Source organism: Perca fluviatilis, chromosome 11 (assembly GCF_010015445.1).
Source record: "Perca fluviatilis chromosome 11, GENO_Pfluv_1.0, whole genome shotgun sequence".
NCBI classification, from domain to species: Eukaryota; Metazoa; Chordata; class Actinopteri; order Perciformes; family Percidae; genus Perca; species Perca fluviatilis.
The window spans coordinates 23,269,787-23,293,900 of NC_053122.1; the positions used below are offsets into that span (position 1 = coordinate 23,269,787).

The 24,114-nt window shown below is 44.0% G+C and overlaps 1 protein-coding gene across 8 annotated transcripts in view; it reads left to right on the forward strand.

The window, feature by feature from the left end:
* LOC120568373 (zinc finger protein 521-like) overlaps positions 1 to 24,114 on the forward strand; it is a 90,292-nt gene that overhangs the window by 57,289 nt on the left and 8,889 nt on the right. For all 8 annotated transcript variants that reach the window (XM_039815864.1, XM_039815865.1, XM_039815859.1 and 5 more), the window contains 2 exons: positions 14,801 to 14,932; positions 20,792 to 20,907. In XM_039815864.1, the coding sequence (XP_039671798.1) occupies positions 14,801 to 14,932; positions 20,792 to 20,907 (248 nt within the window). The remainder of the gene's footprint in view (positions 1 to 14,800; positions 14,933 to 20,791; positions 20,908 to 24,114) is intronic.

A 24,114-nucleotide genomic window follows, 5' to 3' on the forward strand; every position in this document is an offset into this window, starting at 1 on the left:
CACCTCGCCTCAGGTTCTCCTGCTGAATCAGAGCAGAAGTGATCAGCTGGATATGTCACAGTTGTAAGGGAAGCATTTTGTGAAAGTGACTGCCCTTAAAAGACCTATTTAACTGTGCGGGAGGACTGCTTTTTGAAAGGTCTCATCTAATAAATATGTAGTTAAGGAGATGTTTTGTGAAGGCTGCACAGTCTCTCTGGGGGATTAAAAGATCACTTTGTGTGATATCTTAAGATAGCTCTTTTTGATCTGTAGTACAGACTTAGACACTGCTTAGTTTCTGACACACCGCTACTTTAAACTCAAGGAAGCAGTGTAGGAAGATAACAATCAAATTTGCAGTTTTACCATTAATGTCTTTATTCCCCTTTTCTCCCTTTTGTCTTTGTTCCTGGGCAGTGTTTTCCAATAGCAGTGCCCTCTACTGCCACGGAGACTAAATAACATCAGAGTCAGGGCAGTGCCTCCCTTCTGTTGTATCCAGTAGTACTTAGGCTCCACTCTACTCTGTATTCTACAGTGTATGTGGAGGTATTAGCTCATAAAACCCTCCTACTGTCATATGAACCCACTGCCGTCCCTGAGCTCTATATGAACAGCAGGGCTCTGATACTTAGTCCCAAGCTGTTCCTGTTTGCCCAAAACGATCAGGCCTGGCCTCGTGCTCTCTACCTGCTCTAGTTGACTGGGCTGTGTAAGTTAGGTAGGCAGTCCCTGTCTCCATCCCCCTCCTCCCTCCCAATATGCACTTGGACCCGGGCTCAGGCTGCACCTTTTGTGTTCCACAGGGATAGGGGGGCCAGATGGAGGAATTTGATTAACCAGCAGTGGAGGACCAAATGTTCAATTGGATACAGAACCAGTTGGAAGGCGGGAGGGAGCGAGGGATGAGGCAGGGTAGAGGGAGAAATCTAAAATGGCTGGTCATGTACACCGGCCAACACTTTCCAAAGGGGAGCCCAAACAGACACTGAGGTGTAGTAATGCAGAAGCCCTTTTCCAAGTACCAGCTGGGCCTTTTAGGAGCCTCTATCCCCACAGCAGACACTCGGCAGCCTCCGAGCAGCTTGACTTTACCATATGTGGAACTTTTTTATGCTCCACCTGGTTTCCCCAGGGGACCTGTGCCGCTGGGATGCCAGAGGCAGGTGAATTGCTCTTAATGCAAGGCACTGAATCACTGGGCCAACAACATGAGGGAAGTGCCTAGGGAGTGGAAATGGATCTGCGGAAAGGCTGGCGCGGACTGGCGCGACCTTGGAGCTAGTGCCCGCTGTGCAGCCGAAAACGAGGCCGTGTAACGTGTCATTGTGCCTCCACTCACCACACACCTCCACTTTGATAATATTCACAATTGTACTTTTTTTACAAAGTGCTTTTTTAAAAATGGAAGTAAATCCATTTTTAAACCCACCCTGCTTCTGTGTAGAGCTTTTGTACCCCTACCTATGTTTCTTCCTGTCTCTCCCATTTCCCTTTTAGCTGTTTCAGATAGCAATCTATTGATAGAGATTTTACAGTATTGGTTTAGTAAATGCAGTGTGACTGTATTCTGCTATGTCACAATCTAATGTTTGCATGCTTCCCATGTAAATACTAATTTACTCAGCAATATCAGATGTTGTTCTTCTGGTTAGTGATGGATTTTATTTTCCTACATAGTTTAGACCATCAGGATAGGTAGGTCAGATGAGGGAGATTTTTGCCTCGACAATGGGGGTGTGGTCACTCTCCTGCCTGCACCTGTCTCACTGAGTCTGTGGCACAAAGCCAGAGGTCAGGGGTCACCACAGGGGGCTGTCAAGGTCAAAGGTTTATCACTCTCCGAGGGGTCCTGGAGCCATCACTCAGACCCTACAGTACACACAATCTGCCCAGTTGAGTTTTTTCTTCCCGCATTTTTTCTAATCCGTCCAAATGGCTCGGGCAAAACTCCTGACAGCAGCAAGCGAAACAAACTGTGGGGTGTGGAGCTCTAAGCCATCAGCTGGAGATTTCACTTTGAAAAGATTCCCTTTTACTCACTGCCCTTTCCACCAATCAGAGGGCCCGCCAGAGTCCAGTCACCCAGAGCAGCTGCCCTCTGACCCTGCCAGCGGTTGTTGGTTTATTTTGTTTGGGCATTTTAGAGAGGATGGGGCTGCTTTTGACAGGTCAGGCAGCAGGACTTGGATGAGGTCTTTAGCAAAGACAGCCAGAGAGGGAGAATTTCACAGCTCGAGAAAAGACTCAAACTACCCCTAGTTGGTGTTGCAGTTCCAGTATTACGCTCATATTGCTGTAGCTGTTGTCATATTCATTGAGACATGTGGAAAATGGCCCATTTTGGGGGGAAAAGAGGGGCCATTCATGCAAAGTCAATTCCATCAAGCAGACAGAAATTCCTTGATACCCCTGTTTATGCAGCTGTGCCCTCTGATCAAATTACACCAACCTTCTTGCAACACCCACACCTCCTTCTGCCCCCTTTGGCCCCCTTCCCCCAACCTCCTCTGAATGTGCCAGGAGCCTCAGATGGGTCTCCCATTCACCGGGAAGAATGGGAGAGGTGAAGAGACATGAGGGGGCACGTAACCCAGAGTTACACCTACCCCCAGTAATTGGGGCAAAGCCACAGTGCTTCCATGGGTCAGAGCCGGGGCCTGTCATGTGAGGGGCACGTAGGGGCAGGCAAAGGAGTCACATCCCTGGAGAAGTACTAACCGTCATGCTGTAGCACCAACTCTGACAGACCGCAGGGAATGGACCTGCCGCATCAAGCCTGTCAGCTGTTCCAGCAGCGCAAAGCGATCGTGGAGCCCTCCACAGGGACTGTATTACTGAAGGCTTTTCTTCTCTAACTCTGTTTTATTTTTTGGGTGGGGAGGGCAGGTTTGCAAGTCTGTGTGCGAGATGGGGTGTTGAGGGGTATAATTGAGAGCACAGAGGGAGCTTCGTCTCTCCATCTTATGATTCGGAGGTGAAGACAAGCGCCCTCGGGGGCCCCCTGTCAGAGCTTTTGGGCGCGCTCAGTGCAGACTTCAATAAAAACACACAAAAAGAATTCCCCCACAAGGGCGCCTGGCTGAATTGCTGACGCCAATGTAAAAGATTCCGTTTTCTGTGAATCATTTAGTACGCGACCCTGAGCTCTACACAACGTGACAATAACAGGAAACCCCCCTCTGTCCTCCTTATCATCAAAAAATGAAAACTGCAACAAACCCAAAGAATGCCGAATGATTTTCTTCACACGTACAATTTCACACATCGATCTCCCTCTGCCACTCCTCCATTTTCCTCTTCCCCTCCCACCTCTTACTCCTTTTTTCTTTTTTCCCCTCTCACTGTATTCCTGTCATGACAAATGTCAAACACACTCCGTTAGGAGGGTGTTTTTTTCTTTTTGGTAACCAAGAGCTTGCCAAGTCGAATGTGCGCTGGGACAAGACTGCTGCGGAAGCATCACATTGGAGCATCAGCATCAGATATTTCTGTGAAAGTAACAGAAATGTTTGAAGGTGTTGTCACAAGCTCACAGGTTCCTGCTGTTTGTGTGCACCTGAGGGAAATGGCGCCTTCTCACCCCTTTTGTCTCCACCCTCCGTCTTGTATTTTTTTTTTTTTAACTTATTTCTCTGTTTAGTTGTTATCACTTTAATTGTAGTTAAGAATCTCAGCATGGCTGTTTTCTGTGGGTTTTGACAGAGGGGGTTGGTGTTGTAGTCAGAGTTAAAATTAGAGGAGTTGCTTTGCTGTGTGACTTGGAGACATGTCATCTTCTAGAAGCGGTGGGGAGTCTGTCAGTCACAGCCATGGTGTGTTTTAATCATCTCTGTCCCACTTGGAGGAGCGCTGTACGTTTGAGTGAGGGTTCCCTCCCCTGGACAATACCAGTATGCTAGAATCTCATACACTCTGATGTCAGACGTAGCAACCAGTTAAGAAATATGAGACGTTTCTTCCTCAAGTTAATCCTACAAATTCAATGGGGGAATCAAGTGATGTCTGGTGACGTTGAAGACATATCACAAGTGTGTTTGAAGGTTTTTGTGATCTTTCAAACGATGTGACAGCTGGAAGGAGATTGGCAACAAAATAGCAGGAGTTTGTCACTATAATAAGAGAATGAGGCTGATAGAATAATCAAAACCCACGACATCTTAGAAGCTTAATGAGCGAGGGCTCCCCCCAAGCGAGCAATAATAATAGCGTTTTGTAATTCTATAGCCCTTTTGATAATACTCCAAGGAATTTTAAATAGACATTTCTTTGTAAAGCAAAGTAGGTTAGGCTGCAAATTATATTTCCCATAATGTAGCAATAATGACAGGCAGTGTGTCTTTATAGTACGTCGCTGAACGACAATGTACACCCAAACTGGGAAGCCATGAAACTGTGCGCAGATTCCCTTTTAACCCTGTGCATGACTGCCCACTGCGCTACACCCATCCAGCTCACTCTTCTTTAACCCCAGCCCCCATCTGAGCATGCTCCCTGTAGACCTCTCCAGAGATACGGCCTATCATTTCTGAGAGCATCCTCTGACAGTCTTAATGGACAAGTAGTCTCTGTGCAAGGCCAGAAGAGCTCTCGCTGAAAAGACCACTCTGGGCATGTCTGGGATAAGTACTGTTTTCTACGCTCTTGTCTAAGGCCCATGTGTTTATGGGCAGAAATTAAACAGAGCCGTCAGACGGCAGTAAACACGGACGAGAGGAGAGGAGATTCTTCTGATGCTGCACTCACCTTAAGATAAATAACAAAAGCTAAAGAATTTATAAAACTGGAAGAAATGTGTGACGGTGTCTAATCATAGAAAAACACATTTAGATAAATTACAAATATATGCAAACATTGTGAAATATAACTTTTGATTATAATATCCTTTCTAATTGCAGCTGGAGTGAGATTTACATTTAATGTTCACCAGGGTGACGTACGCCACTAAATTAAGCTTTAAACAGAAGTACTTAGAAAAATATTCCTACAAGCCCCCAAGCAATTAGTCCAGCTGCATGCCTTTGTCCACCTACTCATTGTGTTCTTTGTAAAAAAACATTCTCTTATACCTCCACTTACTCCATCCTTTGAGACGCCATTGGAAATCCGGGTTTTAAGTTGAACCCACAGTTGGTTTAAGTGTAATGAAATGTGTGTCATGTCTCTGGCTCTCTCCCTCTGGCTCCCCCTCACCCCTGGCCCCCTGAAAGCACTGCCTTTGACAGGAAGGCCTCTGTGGCTTCTTCTGCAGTGATCTTTAGCCCCTTCAGGTCCCATTGACTATTTCAGGACGTCCCTGCGATTTGAGGGTGGACTCAACCGTTCACACATGCTTCAGAGCATCGACTGAGTAGAAAAATAGACAGATAGATGGAGTGGAAGCCTCGGACAGCTAAACCAGCCCTCTGGGAAATCCTACCCTGGTTCCTGGCCACATTAAAATAAAAATAGATTGATTGTATTTATTAGTTTTATAATATGCTTGGTGAAAAAACACCAAGCCGGCAGAGCTTTTAATACATGCTGTGGACCTAGCTATGTGCTTTTTTACTCTGCGGTTTTCACTGTTTTTCTGTTATGTGAGTTCTGTCTTATATTGTACACATAATAGAAACTATGGCAACCGGCATCAGGTGCTGTTTCTGCAAAAAGGACCCAAGCTGAGCCATTCCAAACGGTGCACATTTAAATTTGAACATGTATTGACTCAGTTCCTAGTATCTGTTTATTTATCATATATTCAATCTTTATGCAGATGAGGGCGAACAGACCATAATGTTTTTTTTGTGAATGTGTGACTGTGTGTATGTCTGTTTGTTCCTGTGTGTATATCTGTGCGTGGACGTGTGTCTGTGCATGGATATTGCAGCTTGGAGAGAGTGTGCATGTCCACTATATTAGACAGAGCGTGCGAGGGGTGCCTCAGCATGTGTGTGCTGCTGTCTGTTCAGAGCTCTCTGCGCCAGCAGGGAGCGCCATTCCAATTTACCCATCAGCCACAGAGGCAGGGGGTAAAAGCACGGGGCATCGCTGTCAGAGATTTCACATTCGAGGGACGAGATTACCAGTCAGGGGACCCCTGTGTGGAGGTGATGAGGGAGGGAGACTGCAGGGGCACAGTGTGGGGTAGTTGGGGCTGTTGGGGGACGGGGGAGTGGTGAGATGGGGGGAGGGCAGCACGACTCAACACCACCCTGGAATCCGTGGGCTCTCTGTTTTCTGGGGAGCGTAGCTGCCAAGCTGCACATCTGTTTGACACCAGGCGCTGTGGTATGGCAGTCAGGGGCTGTCTGTCCCGATTCACATCTCTTCGCTTAGTTTGTTCTAAGGATCTGGACAACTGCTGAAGCTTTGTCTCTTTAGAGAGTCTTGCAAAACTTTGTGATTTAGAAAAAGAAAAAGAAAAAGAAAAAACAAAGGATGTAAGGATTCTATCTTTCATAACAGCAAATTACTCATTCTTATGTTTTTTTTTTTCATTCTACCTACAGTACAACCACATGTACAGTACAGTACGATTTGTGTATCTTAAAACACAAGAACATAATCATGGCATATAATCATCCTGAATAGTTACCTCAGACCCGTCTGCTGTCGACCGCGCTCACTCAGTCTGTGTTTGAGTGCCGGCCAAGTCAGCCATGGCTGCTCCAGAGGCCCTCAAGCCTGTTGGGAGACGGGACATTCCAAACAGCATAACTCATTCTTTACACCCTCTCTGCTGCCATTAGTTAATTATATGCAGGTGTTTTCCTTCCTCAGGTTTTAGATCTAATAAAAATGTAACCATAAGTACATAGAGCCAGATAGACAGTGAAAAGGAAGGGGGGAAACAGTGTGGAGGAAGTAGCTGAATGTGCTGTGTGAAGCAAATTATTGCCCCCATGTAGATTCATCAGTTCTCCCTGCTGGATTAAGGAAGGGCCTTTCTAATGAAGTTCGCCCCGTCAAAATGAAGGGACTAATTCTGATTTAGCTGAGGTAATGAACTTCCCCTCTCCTAGTGAGAGCAGCACCATGGGGCGAGGAGAGAGGGGTGGTTGTGTAGGGGGCAGGGGCAAAGGAGAGTGGTGGCAAGAGAGAGAGAGAGAGAGAGAGGGAGTGAGGCAAGACGAAGACGAGACAGGAGAGAGACATGGAGCGAGGACAGGAAGATAGAAGGAAGAGAGGAAGCTAGGTGGAGAATGAGAAAAAAATTATGCAAAACGCCTGTCTCGTATTTGCTGAGATGTATTAAATTTCCAGCGCGGGTGCCTGTGTTATATAAAATTATGTTAATGTCTCGTGGCCCGCTGCGAATGGCAGCTTGCTGGTCCTGAGCATGCGTGGCTGGCCGCTACACGGAGCGCACTCAGTGGGACTCAGCTTTTCTATTAAGGAAAACCTCTAGACACCTGATGATGAATTCTCTCTCACCAAATGTTCTCCCTTTTTTGTGTCGAAAATATGAGCGCTTTTTTAAATGACTTTCGAGAGCCTGGCGTGGCACTCGGCGGCCTGCATTGAACAGGGGGGAAGGGGGTATGGGGGAGCGGGGGGGGTCCCTCTGCAGCAGGCTAAGGGAGTCAATTAAGGCAAGCACTGATAATTATAAGCCGGCAGAACGCAGGGGCTGGCTAATTGTACAGTGTTCCATGCCGTGAGCCCAGCCAAGGGGCCTCTCCGCAACGCTCTCTTTCCCTGCTCCTTTGTGTGGACTACAGACCCCATAGAGCCACATACCTCAGCCTGACAATACCACAGTGAGGCTAGTGAAAAAAGCCTGGCATGTGCCCGTAATTAACTTTTTACATTCAGGCCACTCAATCTTTTGAAAGCTGAAAGAGATTCTGGTTAGATTCACACCTCATTTTTTTCTCTCCTCTTTGCTTACCAGAAAGTTTTCTTTTTCCTTTTTACTGTTTCTTTACTTGTTTGTAATTTTTTTTTGTCAGTGCACAGCAACTTTCATTGAGCACAAGAGTTTCGGAAAGTCAGGGCGTAGCCACTTGACCTTTATTTCCCTCTAACAAGAAAAAGCCTAGCAGTTTAGAATAGGCATGTATAGAGTAAATTAGAGCATTTCAGTGCAGAAAGGTGTTTGTGTGGCTGCAGGGGGTCCAGCACTCCCATGCAATCCATCTCAGCAGCCTGCACTGTTTGTCCCCAACGGACCTCCATACCTGCCTGCAGCTGCAGCGCCTACACATCATTCGTTAACAAGTATTCAGCTCTTGCCTTTGTTGTGTTGGATTTCTCCCTTGTCTTTTTTTTTCTTTTCTTCTGCCTCTGTGACCTACACACTGTTCATTTGACCGAGTTTTAGCCATGGAGGGTTTCAGCTGTAAGAATAGCTGGTAATGTGGTCCAGGCGAAACACAAAATGGCATCATTCAAAGCAGTAGCTGCTAAAACACCAGCTTCATCATGGTTTTACCAACTAGTTTCCCTTTGGCAGGCTGCAGGCTGATAAATTACATTCAGTGCAGTTTCAAATCTTAAACTATTTATATGCACAACATTTGCAATAATGATTAATAAATTGGCCAAGGCCCTCCAAAATGTCATACAGCACATATGTCATGACATATCTTGTGTAGGACTAACTAACTTGTGTGTTTTTCTTATTCTTTTACTACGGGATTTGAGTGACATTGCACATTTACTTATTCTAGAATTTTCAAAAAAAGAATAGAATGAGAAATGTCAACATATAATCTGCTATTGAATGAGATGTAACTTGAAACACAAAATCTAATTTCCTCTGATATAATGCCATGCTGCCACAACACAGCTGAGTAATAAAAGCTTCTAAACGCCTCATATAAGCCATGCATAAAGGAACACAAGGCACAGCATGTTCTTCATAAATACCAGAAGCGGCACATGCATTCATGTTGTCTGAACTTATCCTTTATACATCTGGGTTTTCTGGTATAAAATTATTGAACATAATAATAATAATAATAATAATAATAATAATAATAATAATAATAATGACTTTTCCATAAGAACCCATTCCTGCCTACTAATTGAGCATAAAGTTGTGCCTTTTTTCTCATATGTTTCCAATATTAATGCTTCACCAATGACTTTTGGCTTTATTTTCTGCTTTATTTTTCTATTTGCTGCTTCAGAGTAAAAACTGAGTATTTCTAAACAGATGCACAGGGGCTCTTGGCAAATAACTCAAGTGGAAATGTCTGCTCAGTGTGTTTATGTTAGGGAGAAGGAGAAGTGTCCTTATGTTTTTGTCCCCCATGTTTTGTGAACTCCAAAAGGTGTTCTAGTCTGCTAAACCTTTTGTAACATCCATTCAAGCGTTACGCATGTTTATCTCGATACAAAAACCTGTCAGTTTGGTGTTTCTACCTCTGGCCCAGTAGCCAGGGGAGCCGTGAGGCGGTTAATGTAGGCGCAGAGTGGCTGATCCTAGCAGGAGCCTAGCCCTGCTCTGATTAGCACCTCCAACGAGCTGCCATGCATCAGAGCTGACATTCTCCCAGATCCATGTTCCCCCACAATCCTTTGCTCTTGCTGTGTGAGGGTGTCACCACCACTGACATGTCACAGCCAACACCTCACTCCTCCTTCTCTCTCTGGAGATTGGAAAACAGCATCAGGCATGCACTGAACTTGGGACCCTGACATGAGGGCTTTGGTACCTCGCTTAGCTCATCTTTTACTTTTCACTTGCAGACACAGAATGTGTCTTTTGCATTCCCACTTCCCCACAGGCAAACTGGAGTAAAGCTTTCCCTTTCATGCTGTAGGAGTTTTCCAATCTCTTTAATTTTATTAGCTAGCACACGACCACATTTCCATCACTGTTCGTGTAATACATTAACACTTTGATAGAATGGGGTGAATTTTCAAGGTGCCATGATTAAATCTTGTACTTTAATTTTAACATTTTGCACTTGATTCACTCTGTCCTTCTCAAACTGTGGAGGCAGGAAATAGATATTAGTAATGTTCCCCCCAGGCGCCAGTTCTCCAATCAGCTTTGGTCCAGGGGGAGTCCATCCCTTTGCACTCCCACCTACCACCTTCCCACCCACATCTGCAGCATTCTCCAGGCCTTAATGGGCCTTGTAGTACTTCTGAAATGAGTTTGTTCCTTATGAGCAGTGCTTCTACCTCAAGAGAGCACACCACACGGAGGTGGAGTCAATTTGTATTCACCCATAATTCCCTGGGCCTTAATCACTCTGATTTTCCCCCCATTATCTGTTAATGGATAGTTCCCGCGGAGAGAAGAGAGAAGTAAACCCACCTACTGTTTACAGGCCTGGAGCTGTCTACTCTGCTACCATCCACAATCCCGTTGTGGGTTGTATATACAGCAGTGAGTCCGTTGAAAACCATATTAACATACAACTCCAACATCAGGCTGAATATTGTGAAACAGATGGTAGAACGGAAAGCAAACTCTTGCTAAAGGTGAAGTTCCTCATAAACAAGATAGCTCCGAGCTGGTATGTCTGCTTTTATGGCAACTTTTGGCAGTTTAGAAACTTTGTATTGCCAGTTTGACTGGACCAACTTTGATTACTATGGTAGTTCTGTCTCCGGCTTTTCCAAAACAACCCATTCCTGCCTACTACATTTTCTCAATTTGTTCTCCCACTTGTTTACTCATTACTTTCAGCAAAGAAGTGCCTTGACTGATGTCCTTAATATCATTTGTTAGAGTGTGCTGCTTTGGCGACACAAGCAGCATGGGTCCTTCTAAGAGTGAGCTTCAAAGAACCATTCACTATCCCCCAGAGAGGAGTGTAAATCTAAGTATCAGATTTTTCTCTTCCGAAGCCAAATGCTCAAAGTGATTCTGAATTCCCCTCTAATTCAAACTGCTTCTCAACAGAGTTGTTTAAATAGAGTAAGGGCCAGTGGTGGCGTTGGAACGGAATAAGCTGAGGGAGAGATTTTAATTAAGCAATGTCCTGTGTTATACTTAACTACACACTATTATCAGAAAATCTTTAGTTACTTTAATTTTAGTCTTTTACTCACTGTCAGCTGATGGCTGTGCATTTGGCTCTAAGCAAACAAAGACCTCTCTATCAAATGTACACACACACACCTTTACCGCTGCCTTAAACGTACAGAATTCAATATGCTGCAGCTGTGCCGTTGTTACATAAAGAGTTCACTAAACTATGCAAGCCAGACCCACATGCCCTAATGTCCCAAACAACCTTCAACAGCACATGAACTTCAGCCTGGATAAAAAGTAAACAGCGCAGAGAAATAAAGACCATTCTTTTTTAGAGTAGTTTTTCCACTCTGCCTTTCCCTCTCCTGTCCTCCACATGGGAGAGATATTAGGCGTTTGTGTTTTAAGGAGCTGTGAAATACATAAACCATGAGCCACAGGAACGCGAGGCCCTGTGGATATGCAGATGGGCTTACTTTGCTGGTGTCAGGGATGCTTAGAGGGAGCAGGCACAGGAGCCATTCTCATCTAAAGGATTTTCTTAGGAGTGCAGAGGGACAGGGTGGTGGCAGCGGAGAACGCTCGGGAGACTAGAAAACAGAGAGTCAGAGAAGGGAGAGAGACAGAGATGAGAATAGAGAGAGAGAGCTGACAGTCCCCTGTGGCCCTGTAACTATATCCAGAGTCTGCTCAGTGCATAGAGAGGGGTGGGAGCCCACGCAGAGCCATACTGATTGGGCAGCCCTGGAGAAAGGCTGGGGGAGCGACAGGAAGTGACCTCAGCCCAATGAGGCAGCTATAGGGGCGATCGAGCTGACTTCCTCCCTTGGCTCTCACTAAGAAACAGGCTGCCAGCTTGATTCAACCGCTGTTACACTGCTGAATAAAAACCCAGCTCTACACAGGCTGCATTACAGCAGCTAACAGAGCACAATTTACTCATAACAGACTGACAGTCAAACCTCTATTGATCCCTTAACCTCTTTTCTTTTTCCATCTGTTTATCTATATATTACATAGCACTCTTTCAGTTTAGGGTTCTTTATAAACATATGAAGAACTATGTACTGACAAAAATGTAAACACATATCACTGTAAATATAGTAATGTTGTATTAAATATACTGTATTCCAAATCAACAACTTTTTTTAATTGTCAACAATTCTCATTAAAACACCAAAACCAACAGTGAATTAATCCTCCTAACAAGTGTTGTAGTGTGGCCAAAGATATACTGTAGCTCATTGCTCTGTGCTATAGACCTCTATTGTTTCCAAAAGCTATTAGAACACATGAATGAGCCCCACCTGTGCACCGGGTAACATGTTGCTACATTACGATGAACATGGGCAATCTCGTTTATTTTGAGTCAATCCCAAATACACCATCCTGCTTGCACACCAAATGTGTATTAATCCACGAAAAATAGTTCCCCACAAATGCACGATTTACTCCTGTTTTAAGAATGTTTGGTAAAATCTACAACGTCCAACTGTATTAGGGAATTACTGCTCCTTTAAAAAAAAAAATGAAACTACACATTTGCGACTTGTTTTTAAAGGTGTACTTATTCAATGGGAATGAATGGGTTTGATGCCAAGAGCCACATTCAGGTTAAGGAAGCCGAGACAGAATAACACATTGTTGGTTTTAATCTCTTAATGGTATTTGTTGGCATACGAAAAATATAGAAGAACACCAGCCTTATTCTTCAAATTTTGTAGCCTGTTGTATAAATATATTTATGCCACTTTCCCTTGATGCACCTGCTCACAGACATAAACACACACATGCATGCACACAGGGTCGGTCAGGCAGGTGCAGAGTTATCTGCATAATGAAGCAGGCCAGGTCTCCAAAGGGACAGCGTTATGCGCTAGGGTCAAATAAGGGGCTGCGCATATGGCAGAAGAACAGATCTGTGAACCCTGCAGCAAGCTTGACCTTAGTGTACACCCTCACACAGATAAGCAAACTGAATGGTGATCAAAGAGGGCAGTGATCCTATTGCACGGCTGCGTAGATGCACTTGTGCCACCCTCCTCCCCCTCTCTTGCTGATGCCTGCTGCTACACTCGGACACACATGTAGGCTACAGAATAGCTCATCTGTAAAATGTATAATTGCGGAACATATCATCAACTCAGTCCCTTCCAAACTACTATGAGCTGCTTTGATCAGCCTTTACCTCTGACTAGACAGTCATGAGGGAACGTAGTCTATTAGTCTAGTCTTAGCTTGTGCTGATGCACAACTTACTGTTACTAATGTTTTGTTGTTATGCTGTAGATACCACCTAATGCAATATGCAATGCCATATGTTTATGTTATTGAGAAAAGATTGTAAAAGGACATGTGGTATTATGTTACAGGAGAAAGTTCAATATGTATACGCTGTTTCTTTTGGCACTGCAGGAGATATTTCCATTACCCTCTCTTCCTACAAATACCAGGGGCCGTTGGGTTGCAGTTGTCACTATTAGTCAGAATCAATAGGTGCAGAGATACTACAGTACCTTTTTATATACCCATGTATCATGTGAGCTTACTGAGCTTAAAGTGAGTAAAATGAGTAAAAAATAGAACTGATGGCGAACAAACAAAAGATACAAAGCAGTTCCTCTACATACAAACGTAACCCTAAACAAAAGTTTCGTTTCAGGTGAGCTTTTAGTGGACAATAGACAAATAACTAAAAAAAATGGAAAAAGAAAGGAAATTTGCTCGTGAACAAAATTTACAAAGCAGGAAGTGCCTTGCTCATTGCAGGTTTGTAACTAAACTATACTTCTATTATATAGTTTTTCAGCAGACATGTTTTGCCAAATTTGCCTAAAGCACCTTCGATTAACCCTCTACTTGGATCCTCCAGGGCTCGAGCCGGGCACAGCTGGTTAGGTGGACTGTTTATTCATGCTTCTGCTACCCAGGTCATATGCGGTGGGCACTGAGCTGTAGCGACCTGGGGATAAACCCTAGATGAGTCCCGTGTGTATCCACCCCACCCCTTGCAGTAGCTGGCCTAATGTCAGGGTTGGCAGGAGTTTGATCGAGCACTAGTCCGGCCCCATGGCAGAGCGTATAGGCCTTTTTTATTGACGCGCTGGAGATGGGCAGTTCTCTGGAAGCCTGAGTCAGCACATTGTTGTGCTCCAAATGAGTGTGTAGGTTCACAGTCTGAACGACATTCATTTAAGCTATCAGTGGCCTCGGCTGAGGTAGTGTAATGTTTGGATAGACGTGCAGGGAATTCTAATGCCAAGCAGATAAACTGGGAATCTGTCGTGCTCTTGAAATAACTCGTCGTATCACTGTATTAAAAATGTCGACATGTGAACATGTTGTAAAGGAGAGCTGTTTTGGCAGGCTTGACAGTCAGTGTACACTAAGAAGTGATGAGATGATTTGGTGACATAAAATGAAAGTTTCAGAAACTATTTTTTATATTATTTTGTCCTTGCAGTAAAAGTAATAACACTGCACATCTGAAATGAGACTAGTGAACTATTCTTTCTCCATTATTTATTTTTGATTCACCTTTTAAAGCACAAATGATTGTTTCCTTCGTTTAGACATCCTTCAAAAAATTAAAAATAAATGATTTTGCATGTAAATTATTCCAAATGAGGACGCTCACCGTGTGTTTTAAGTGCAAGGCCTCCTCTGAGTGATTAGAACCCTGGCTGGTCATCTAATTCATGCCTGATGGGTGCACATCACACTTTATATTATTTCCTGTCTCATGAAAATCACAAGCAGGGGTCTTTGCAACAAATGTGGTGATTTAAATTGTGAAAGAGGAAAAGAAAAAACAAGGCAGAATGAGACCTCTGCCATTCATGCTCTGCTTATTTCCTTTCTTATGATTTTCTGTGTGTTTTTGTTGTTTCTTCTCTGCAGAGGAAGGATTGAACCATGAATGCAAGCTCTGTAGTCAGTCATTCGACTCACCAGCGAAGCTTCAATGCCACCTGATTGAGCACAGCTTTGAAGGCATGGGAGGAACCTTCAAGTGTCCAGTCTGCTTTACAGGTATGTATTGTGCGTGTGTGTTTGTGTCCATAAGAGTGCATATCATGGTTTTGCAACCCAGTGGACTGATAGAAAGATTTGCAACCCAGTGGACTGATAGAAAGATTTGTTGTTGTTTTTTTATGTACATGTTTAGAGACGTTTACATCCTCAAGATGCAAAGATTTGCATTCCCGTGTTGTCTTTTTTTTTTATGTGTGAAATGGCAAATGGGTTCTAAATGAGTTGGGGAAAGGTCAACCAAGCAGGTCGGCTAAAGCTGAGAACAGTTTGCTGCATGTGGCTTTTTATTTAGTCAAATTGCCTCCAAATCAAGGCCAAAGAAGTGTCATGAGGTGAGAGTTGGGGGAAGAAAGAGAGCAGGGGGGAGGACAGTGTGAGCTGAGGGGAGATGGGGGATGGAGGAGTGGGGAAAGAAAAGGAGATGTGCTAATTGTGGATGGCAGTGGTGCTGATAGCTGTAATGATCTCATCTGTCTCTGTGCGTGGAGGTGGAGGGACCGGACTCCTCCTGAGAGGATAGCGCCCTCCTTCAGTGTCAACAGGGTTAACTATCTCTATAATGAAATCTGCAAAGTCGTTAACTTCAGCTCTTCACTCTTTCTCCTTTCTCAGCTCTTTACTCTTCTTCGCACTTTTTGGGTCCTCAGCTCATTTCCCTCTTTTGCGCTTCCTGCAACACCCCCACCCCCCGCAGTTGCTCAAAAATAACTAATTTGTCTCCCCTTCACTAGTTATACCAATTAGCATTTATTGGCTCACATTTTGCATTATGCTCAAATATCTTTGTTCCACATTTCTTACCTCTTCATCCACCTCACTACTCAGCTCCTTATTCATTTTCCTCATCTCTCTTTCGCTCTACTCCCCTCCCGCTACTCCACTCTACTTCTCTTATTGCTTTTTGGGCCTTATCTCTCTTTTAGCAGAAGCCTATTGATATATCCCCACCCCGAACCCCCCTTCCACCCCTCACAGGGGTCTGGGCATTTAATATACAGAGCATGCCTCCTTCATCTGAGCCTTCATTTTCCACCGCCGGCTTTGACAGACAGGTCCCCTCTCTCCCTCCGCGTCCATATCGATCACGGCGCATGAGAGAGGGATGCTGGGAGGGAGAGGGGAGGAGGGAGAGACAGAGTACACCCTCAGGACAGTGGTCGCAGAGCAGACAGATGGGCAAAGGCCCATGGTGGTGGGGAAGGCAGGCTGTGGAGAGCATGTATGGACTGAAAGGCCTCCCTCTGTTGGGGATGCAGGGGACAGGCAGACTGAAGTCAGAGCACTCGGAGGAAAAGGAGGAACTGAGAGTTTGGCTGACAGCTGTCCTTGAATCTATTTCTTCAAGTTGAGCCTGGTATAAAGTAGAGAAAAGACACTACTTTTACACCCTGACATACACTAACTTGCAGTTTATTGTTAGATAAATGTATGTAGGCTTATTTTTCATTATGTGATGAATAATATGTGTGATCATTTCACAGATTTTTGTTACTTTTAAGACATATGCAGTCATGCAGCAGCAGTATTCAGATCTTTTACCTAAGTAAAACAATAAAATAAAGAAGAAAAAAAGTTCACTGACACAGTATTTAATATGTTTTTATACAATGTCTGCAATTAAAGCGTGATTAACTTCTAATGGTGTTTCGGAACTCAGAGCACTTAGTTAAGGTTAGGGAAAGATTATGGTCTTGCTTAAATGTTGTAAAAGTCAACATTGCACAACATAAGACGTGTTTATTTTATTTATCCAAAACCACGATCTTTAATTAACTGTAACCTTAGTGGTTTTGTTGCACACACATAACCAAACAGGACTCAGGATGTCAACACCTCGTTTCCCATAAAAGTAACTGGCAAAACAAATTGGTAGTGTACAAAAATATCATTTCTAGGAGAGGGTTGTAAAGTAAAAGTAAAAGTAGGATTAAAAGTATATACAGTAAGTATTGTCAGCACAATGAATATAAGTATTAATTTACAATTACAATTACAATTGACGCAGAGTTACTCCCCATACATGTATATACATACTTTTATGTACTGCGATTATTATGCATTAGCATATAAGCAGCGCTTTTATGTTGTTTGATAAGATGCTGTTGATGTTGTGTGCACTATTCCAAAAACATTATTTACAGATTAAAATGATCCCTATTACAGACATAATGAGTCTGAACATAAAAGCAAAACTTTGATCAAACTAGGTGGTGCTGGTAATAGTTGCTGGATCATTGAGCTCACTCGATTTACAAAATTACTCTTTGTTCAAAAGATCATCCCCACTCTGTGCCCATGTGTTAGTTTGATATACCCCCCCCCTGTGACCCAAAAACTCGGTGGGAGGCAGAGAGTGATTGTCATTCTTTGACATACCTGATTATCCTCAATCTGCACCTAAGGGAAGGGAGAGAGGGCAAACCATACCACAAAACAGACCGGAGGAAGGAATGGGGAAAAGTAAGTTGTAGACAGTAGATGAGGGGAGACAAAATAGAGGAGAAAAGGAGACAAAACTTGGAGGAAGCTGAGAAGGTTGCAACTGGCAAGTTTGGATGTGAGATGAAAGGGGGGAAGAGAATGAGGAAAGAGAACTGTGTAGGGGAGGGAGGGTAAATGGAGAGAGGTCCATAAGCCCCTGGATGATGAGAGGGAGGCTGACTCTCTCAGGACAGATTTGACAGGTTTCAGAAGTGGGGGAGCCTGCAGCTAGAAGTGTCTGCCTGCACCCTTAGGAGCAGTAGTGAGGGCTGGTGTGGAAATTGTGATTGGGAATATGTGCTTAAGACAAACAAAACAGAAGAAAGTGTGCCTGATGAAAGTGTGTGTGTGTGTGTGTGTGTGTGTGTGTGTGTGTGTGTGTGTGTGTGTGTGTGTGTGTGTGTGTGTGTGTGTGTGTGCTTTTACTTTATGTCACAGTGTGAAGTACAACTTGAAAAACTACAGGATGCAAATCCGAAAGTCTCACAAATACAGTAGTTTAATTGGCTTTTTGTTTAGTCGCTTCCGCCACGTTCTGCTGGTGTGTGATGTTAGAATTATGACATCTTGCATCCAAAAAAAATTACATGGGCTTAGCTTTAACTAAAAAAAAATCGTAGTTATCAGCTTATAGCTCCAAATCAACTTACACAGCCGACTTGTTTGTGCTGCTTCAGAACACTTGGATCAGCCACTGCATTGTGAACACTTGGATTAAGCAGAAATGAACACATGTAGGCTAGACGAATAAATAAATGAAAAGGAGAAAGGGGAAAAAAGGATCAACTTTTTTCCCTCCCTGCACAAACATCTTAGTATTGGTGCAGTGCAGCCTGCAGAGAGCACCACCCTGCCAAAATAAAGATGAGCTGGGGCCTGTAGTAAAGGAGACGTCTGCCATGGGCAGCCCCTGAGATCTAATCAGAGGGCTTAATATCCCCCACAGCGAGGAGACCTTGGCCCCTCAGCCCCCTCAGCCCCCTCAGCCCTGACACCCCTGACGCCCAACCCGGCTCAGCGCTCTGTTCAGCTCCGCTCTGGCTCCACAGCCAACAAACTCCACAAAGTTCTCTCTCTCTCTCTGTCGTTCTCTCTCTATCCCTCCTTTATTTTCTCTCATTCTCAGCAGGGAGAGACACAATGGCCAGCCACTGATCCTGTTTGGATGTGATTTTGGATTATTTCTTTCTCGTTTCTCTATGTCCTCATTTTAACCCTCTAGGAGGACATGCCTCGTTTCCTCCTTTAAATGGGCATGGCAATGGCATATTTCATATGTGACTCTTGCTGCCAAATACCAACACAATGTCCCCTCATTGGCCGTATCAGCTTATCCCTTTATGACATGTTGCATGCTAATATGGTGATGAAGACAAATAAAGAGTCTTTATTTTAACTCTTACAACTAATTAAATGGCTACCACAGTTTATATCAGCAAACACTGCATTTTTCCAATCATCATGCCTTAAATTTCATAAGTCCATTTAGTATTTATTGTTCGTATATACAGTAGACTTGCTAGTGTCATTAGTGCATTTTAGGCTCTGGCACTTAAATCAGCTGTCATTATCCACTTGCATATGAATGAATGCAGAGCTATAAATTGATAAATGCATAGCTTATTATATTAAATGTGTCTCTTACTGGAACTGGACCAGATATGCATGTAAACAGCGCGCATCAGCTAGCTTGACATCTCAGTTGTGTTTGGCCCTATTGTACAGTATTTGAAGGCCCCCCCAAGTCTCAAATCCATTTTTATTTTTGCTGTATTGACGTTTTCCTCCGCTAGCCAAAGACATAATGAAGGCTTCCTGCAGCTGCTGTGACCTGCTTCTGTACAGGATATGCAGACAAAACACAACTAAAGAAAAATGCTATTGTTTATCCGCACATTTTGTCTGTCAGAGCATGTATTCCCCACAAAGAAAATTGTCATCGTTTTTGGAGGCTCAAATGTGCATGATAGCCGAGGCCTTAACCTTGAGCGGCAATGTTTTGTAGCAGACTATAAAACCAGCCATCTATCTGCAATTATGTTTGTCTTCATATTGTTGTGGTCATTAGTTTCCGAAATGGACCATGGAGTTGTTGTTTGTTCATTAGAGGAGGTTTGTTCATTTCTGGTTAACATGCTGCCATGTTCCAGAGACAGCTGTCACCCAGGGCATTAGCAGTCTGAAAGCATCACCACAGTGTGTCTGCTTTGAATCTAAACTTTTATTTCCCAGGTCAGGAGTGTGACATTCAATGAAGCAGAGTGTGTCTCAAGTGTACGCAGCTCAATAATTAATAACCGCTCTCCCAGGTGAGCTCAAATTGGGACACGTTAATGTTGCAGAGCCCCGCCACAGGGCTCCAGCGACCCCAAAGCCATCTCCGACAGACACCTCACCTTTTGTGGCTGTGCGTTTTTTCTCCCTCTCCTTGTGGCCCCACGGTGCATGCATTAGAAGAAAAGTTATTTTGAGCTGTAAGAAATTCAAATGAAGCCCCCACATGCTAACTTTTCCAGAGCATCCAGACCTTTGAGATTAGACAGCCATCCTTAAAGCACAAGGGTCTGGGATAACAAACGGCATGTTTGAAGTGCTCCTTGGAGAATGCAGACACACACACACACACACACACACACACACACGGACACACACAAATGCAAGACACAAGACCCACACAATTGCCTCCCCCTTAGCTTTCTAGCGTGGACTATGGTTTAATTAAAGCACAAATGTATGGTATATGTTTTAAGTGCCAGCGAGTTGTGTGTTTATATGATGGTGAATGTAGTCTAAGTCTGCATGAATAAGTAGTGCAACACCATGAATATTTATATTGTCAATATAATTAGCAATGTAGACTAATGGAGGCCATGTTTTGCACTTGAAGCCATGCCAATTTTTTGTGGTTGTTTATTTTCTGGCTTGTTGTCCCCACAGTAGTGCTAAATAAAGAGCATCATTATTCCCAAAACATTATGCATCCGCTAGCTCTAGTGCCATGAGTAGGACCACTCTAGATTCACTGTTAACATCTAAATTGTTCTCCGTCTTTTGTTTTCAATTACATAGCAACATACATACAATGTTTTTTTTCTATTGTTGATAGTGCATTCATTTGTTTGTAATTAAGTAATTTTCCTTGTCATTTGACATAGTCTCTTTTTATTCAGGCAGATGCAAATATGATGTTGCCTTTGATCCCTTAATGCAGGCAAGGCTCTACTCTAGTTTACCACAGTCAGCAATAGGAAGCAAAGAGTATGGGCATCTTACAGGGACAATTTTTTAAATTTACAGCCCTTGTAAAGTCATGCACTAACGTTCATGAATGTCTTCTCCTCTGTCCCTGTGTCTCCGTCCCTTGTACGTGAGCAGTATTTGTCCAGGCCAATAAGCTCCAGCAGCACATCTTCTCTGCACACGGCCAGGAGGATAAGATCTACGACTGCTCGCAGTGCCCACAGAAGTTCTTCTTCCAGACAGAGTTACAGGTGAGCCTCAGGCTGGCATAGCAAAAAAGCCACCAACAGAAGCTACGACCGCTAATCACACATGACAGCTTAACAAACACTAAACACTGCTCACTGCACTCCGGCTATGCCCTCCATCCCGGCTGGGATGAGAGACTCAGAAGGAATTATTTCAGTCCGTTTCCAAAACTCATTTGTGATGTGCAGATATGATTTGATTTGCTTATTAGACCAGCAGAGCACTAAAATATCTGGAATTAGAGGATTAGTGGAATGTTCGTTTTTGAAGAGGTAATTACATACAGTGCAGAGGCAAAAACACAGTTGAGTCAATACGCCTGCATCTCCCCTCCTAATCACAGAGGAGGCCTCATGGCTAAATATGAGCTTTGTCCTCTGGGAGACCGTATCTGCCCTTCAACAAAGTTAGTAGTTGGACTTATGAACTCGCAACGTTAGAGAGATAATCCATTTTCTAGCAATCTTTTTCTCTGGTCCTTGGAGAACCTGAAAAAATGAAACAGACCTTATTATATTATTTCACTGCGGTGGTGTTTTCAAACAGCACTGTTTTGTTTGGGGGATTCTCTACTATACACATGGCACACTTCTCATATCCAGATCTTTTTGCATTACCTTTTGAAACTGAATGATTAAAATATATAAGTAGTCTATAACATCAGGTTCAGTCCAATCACTGAAATTATTCTTAATTTGCCTTAAAGCGCAGAAAGAAACCACAAGCTTCAGACTTCATCCTCCAAGTGCATCTTTCTGAAACTTGGATTAGCCGCATTATGTATTAGTGGGTTGCCAGAGGAAGTATCCAGGGCTTGGTCGCCCATTGATCGGCAACAGTTTTCATATTGAGATTCAGGTTGTTAACACAGAGGCGCGTGTCTGCCAGGAGGAAGGTGAATGTGATCATTATCTGCTGGTCATTTGAGCATCGCAACCATGAATAAAACAACTCCTGATCCACCTAGATGCAAATCCACCACAAAGAAGGTTATTTAACAAGCCTAGTGCTCCACCAAACTGCTTACATGGAGTCTTTTCATTCATGCCGAGGCCTCCTGTTTATCGCATTTTCATCTCTCATTGGTACAAGTGTTCTCTATATAGCAAGGGTTGCTGCCGGTACCTGTAAACAATCTCAAATAACCTGGGGATATTTTCCTACTTTTTTTGTTTGACATTTTTTGGAATGAAGTGATCTCCACCTCCCGGAGGTGTTGTTTCATGCATGATTATATTGTTTTACACACTGTGTGAAAAGACAAGAGTAAAACATGAAAGACCTATGGCACTTTGTTGTGAAACAGGGGGTTCTGAAAGGAGAGCAGGAATGAGCTCGGGGGATAAGACGATCATTACGCTCAACCTGTGCCATGCTCTAAAGGCAGTCCCATGTGACTGCATGCACACACTCTCTCAAATACCTATGTGGCTCATATGGATGCATTACTGTTTCTTATCATATTCATACAGAAAAATACACGACATCAGTTTATTGTGACCAACTCAAAAGCTTATTGTGACCAACTCAAAGCTTTTTCATAGATCCTTCTTTATCTTAAGATGCAACTTCTGAACTTTGGAATGGTGGATGTTAAATTTGCCTTTTTCCATGTCTAGAGTTAAGGACTTTAACAAACAGGATTTGCAGGTTTCTGGTAGGAGTCTTGTTTTTAATTGTTGTTTGTTTGGGGTTGCCATTTCCCATGCATCACACTTCAAAATGTCTCACTGACACGGGGCCGTCGTTTGTCAGTCTGTCTGAAGTGGAGCTGTCTTCCAGCAGCGAGAGAAGTGGAAGCTCTCTCTCTCATTGCCAGGTCTTGAGTTTGGAGTTTCTCCCTGACACTCTGGCCCACTCACAGGCTGCCAGGGCTCCTCATCTCTCACAGTAGTCAGAGGGGTCAAAGGGCCAGTGCAAGCTGGGAGAAGGAGCGGCGAGAGGGAGAGCTGCCACGGCAGGTAAAGAGAAGCAGGAACGATATTTTATTAATTTGCTGCTGAGATCCTGAAACAGACCAAAGGCTGTGACAGGTATCCAGTGCACCGCTCCACATCCTCCCCCACCGCCTCCCCCCGTGAACTCTACCCTGCGAGGGGCTAGCCAATTTTCGCCAGCCTGTCGAGATGGATGATGGGAGAGCATCCGTCTAATCAGCCCTCCTAGGACCCCCCGCCCAGCCGCCCCCCTCAGACTGGCCAGATTGACTGACTCCTGGGCCTGTGTGCCCCAGAATCCAGATTCCAAAGGAGAATAATATCTTTTGCTTTCCCTCTCCTTCTTTCCTCTTTCTTTCACAGACAAAAAAATAAGCACTGAGATGCATAGACCACCATTCCCCTCAAAACTCTCCAGAGGACTCCCCTCCACCATCACACACACTCACACAGCCTCCACCCTGCGCATCCCTCTGTCCATTAAAATATGGAGCAAAGTCTAGATATTTCATGAGGTGCTGATGGGGAGGGCAAGCAGGCTGGCAGTGCAGCACTCTCTCTGACCCTCAACTACAGGCCACCCCTTGAGCAACTATAGGAGACATGGCTTCACTACATCCTCGCTCCAAATAAGTAATAACTGCCCTGTCATTTTAAAAGCAGCTGCAGCCTTATGAGAAAAACAACGTCCCTGGGTTCTAGCAAAGGCCACATTGCAATGTGCAACTTGATAATAAACTTCCTTTTCCCTTTGCGATGGCTTCAGACACAGTAGCTTTTCACAATGTGAATGGAACTGAGCCACTGACAATGCTGCTAGGCTGGATTAATTAGCCAGATTCATTAACTGATGTATGTGCCGTATATTAGCCACAGCTTAAATCTGACATTTCTCTAAGTGCAGTTCACTTGTGAAGAAACACGTAAGTTCAGCTCCTCCAGCGATGCAGTGTACTGCAGGGCTGCAATCGGATTCTTCTCTCTCCCAATGGTCCCAATTCCTCCAAAGACAAGACAATGAGATTGAAGTTACACAACAGTGAAGATGACATTTTCTGCGTGAGATTCCCTTGGTCCTTTTAAGCTGGGCTGTCTTTTTTTCCCCTCCATCCTCCAATTTCATTATCATTCCTCGGAAGTGACACGAGATTGTAAGTCATGTGTTAAGTCGCGCCGCGATCGACGGAGGAGTGGAAGGAGGACTGGGGTACTGTATGACTTCTCCCTCTCCTCAGACGCCCGCAGGACATGTACCTTAATTGGAGTGTCTTT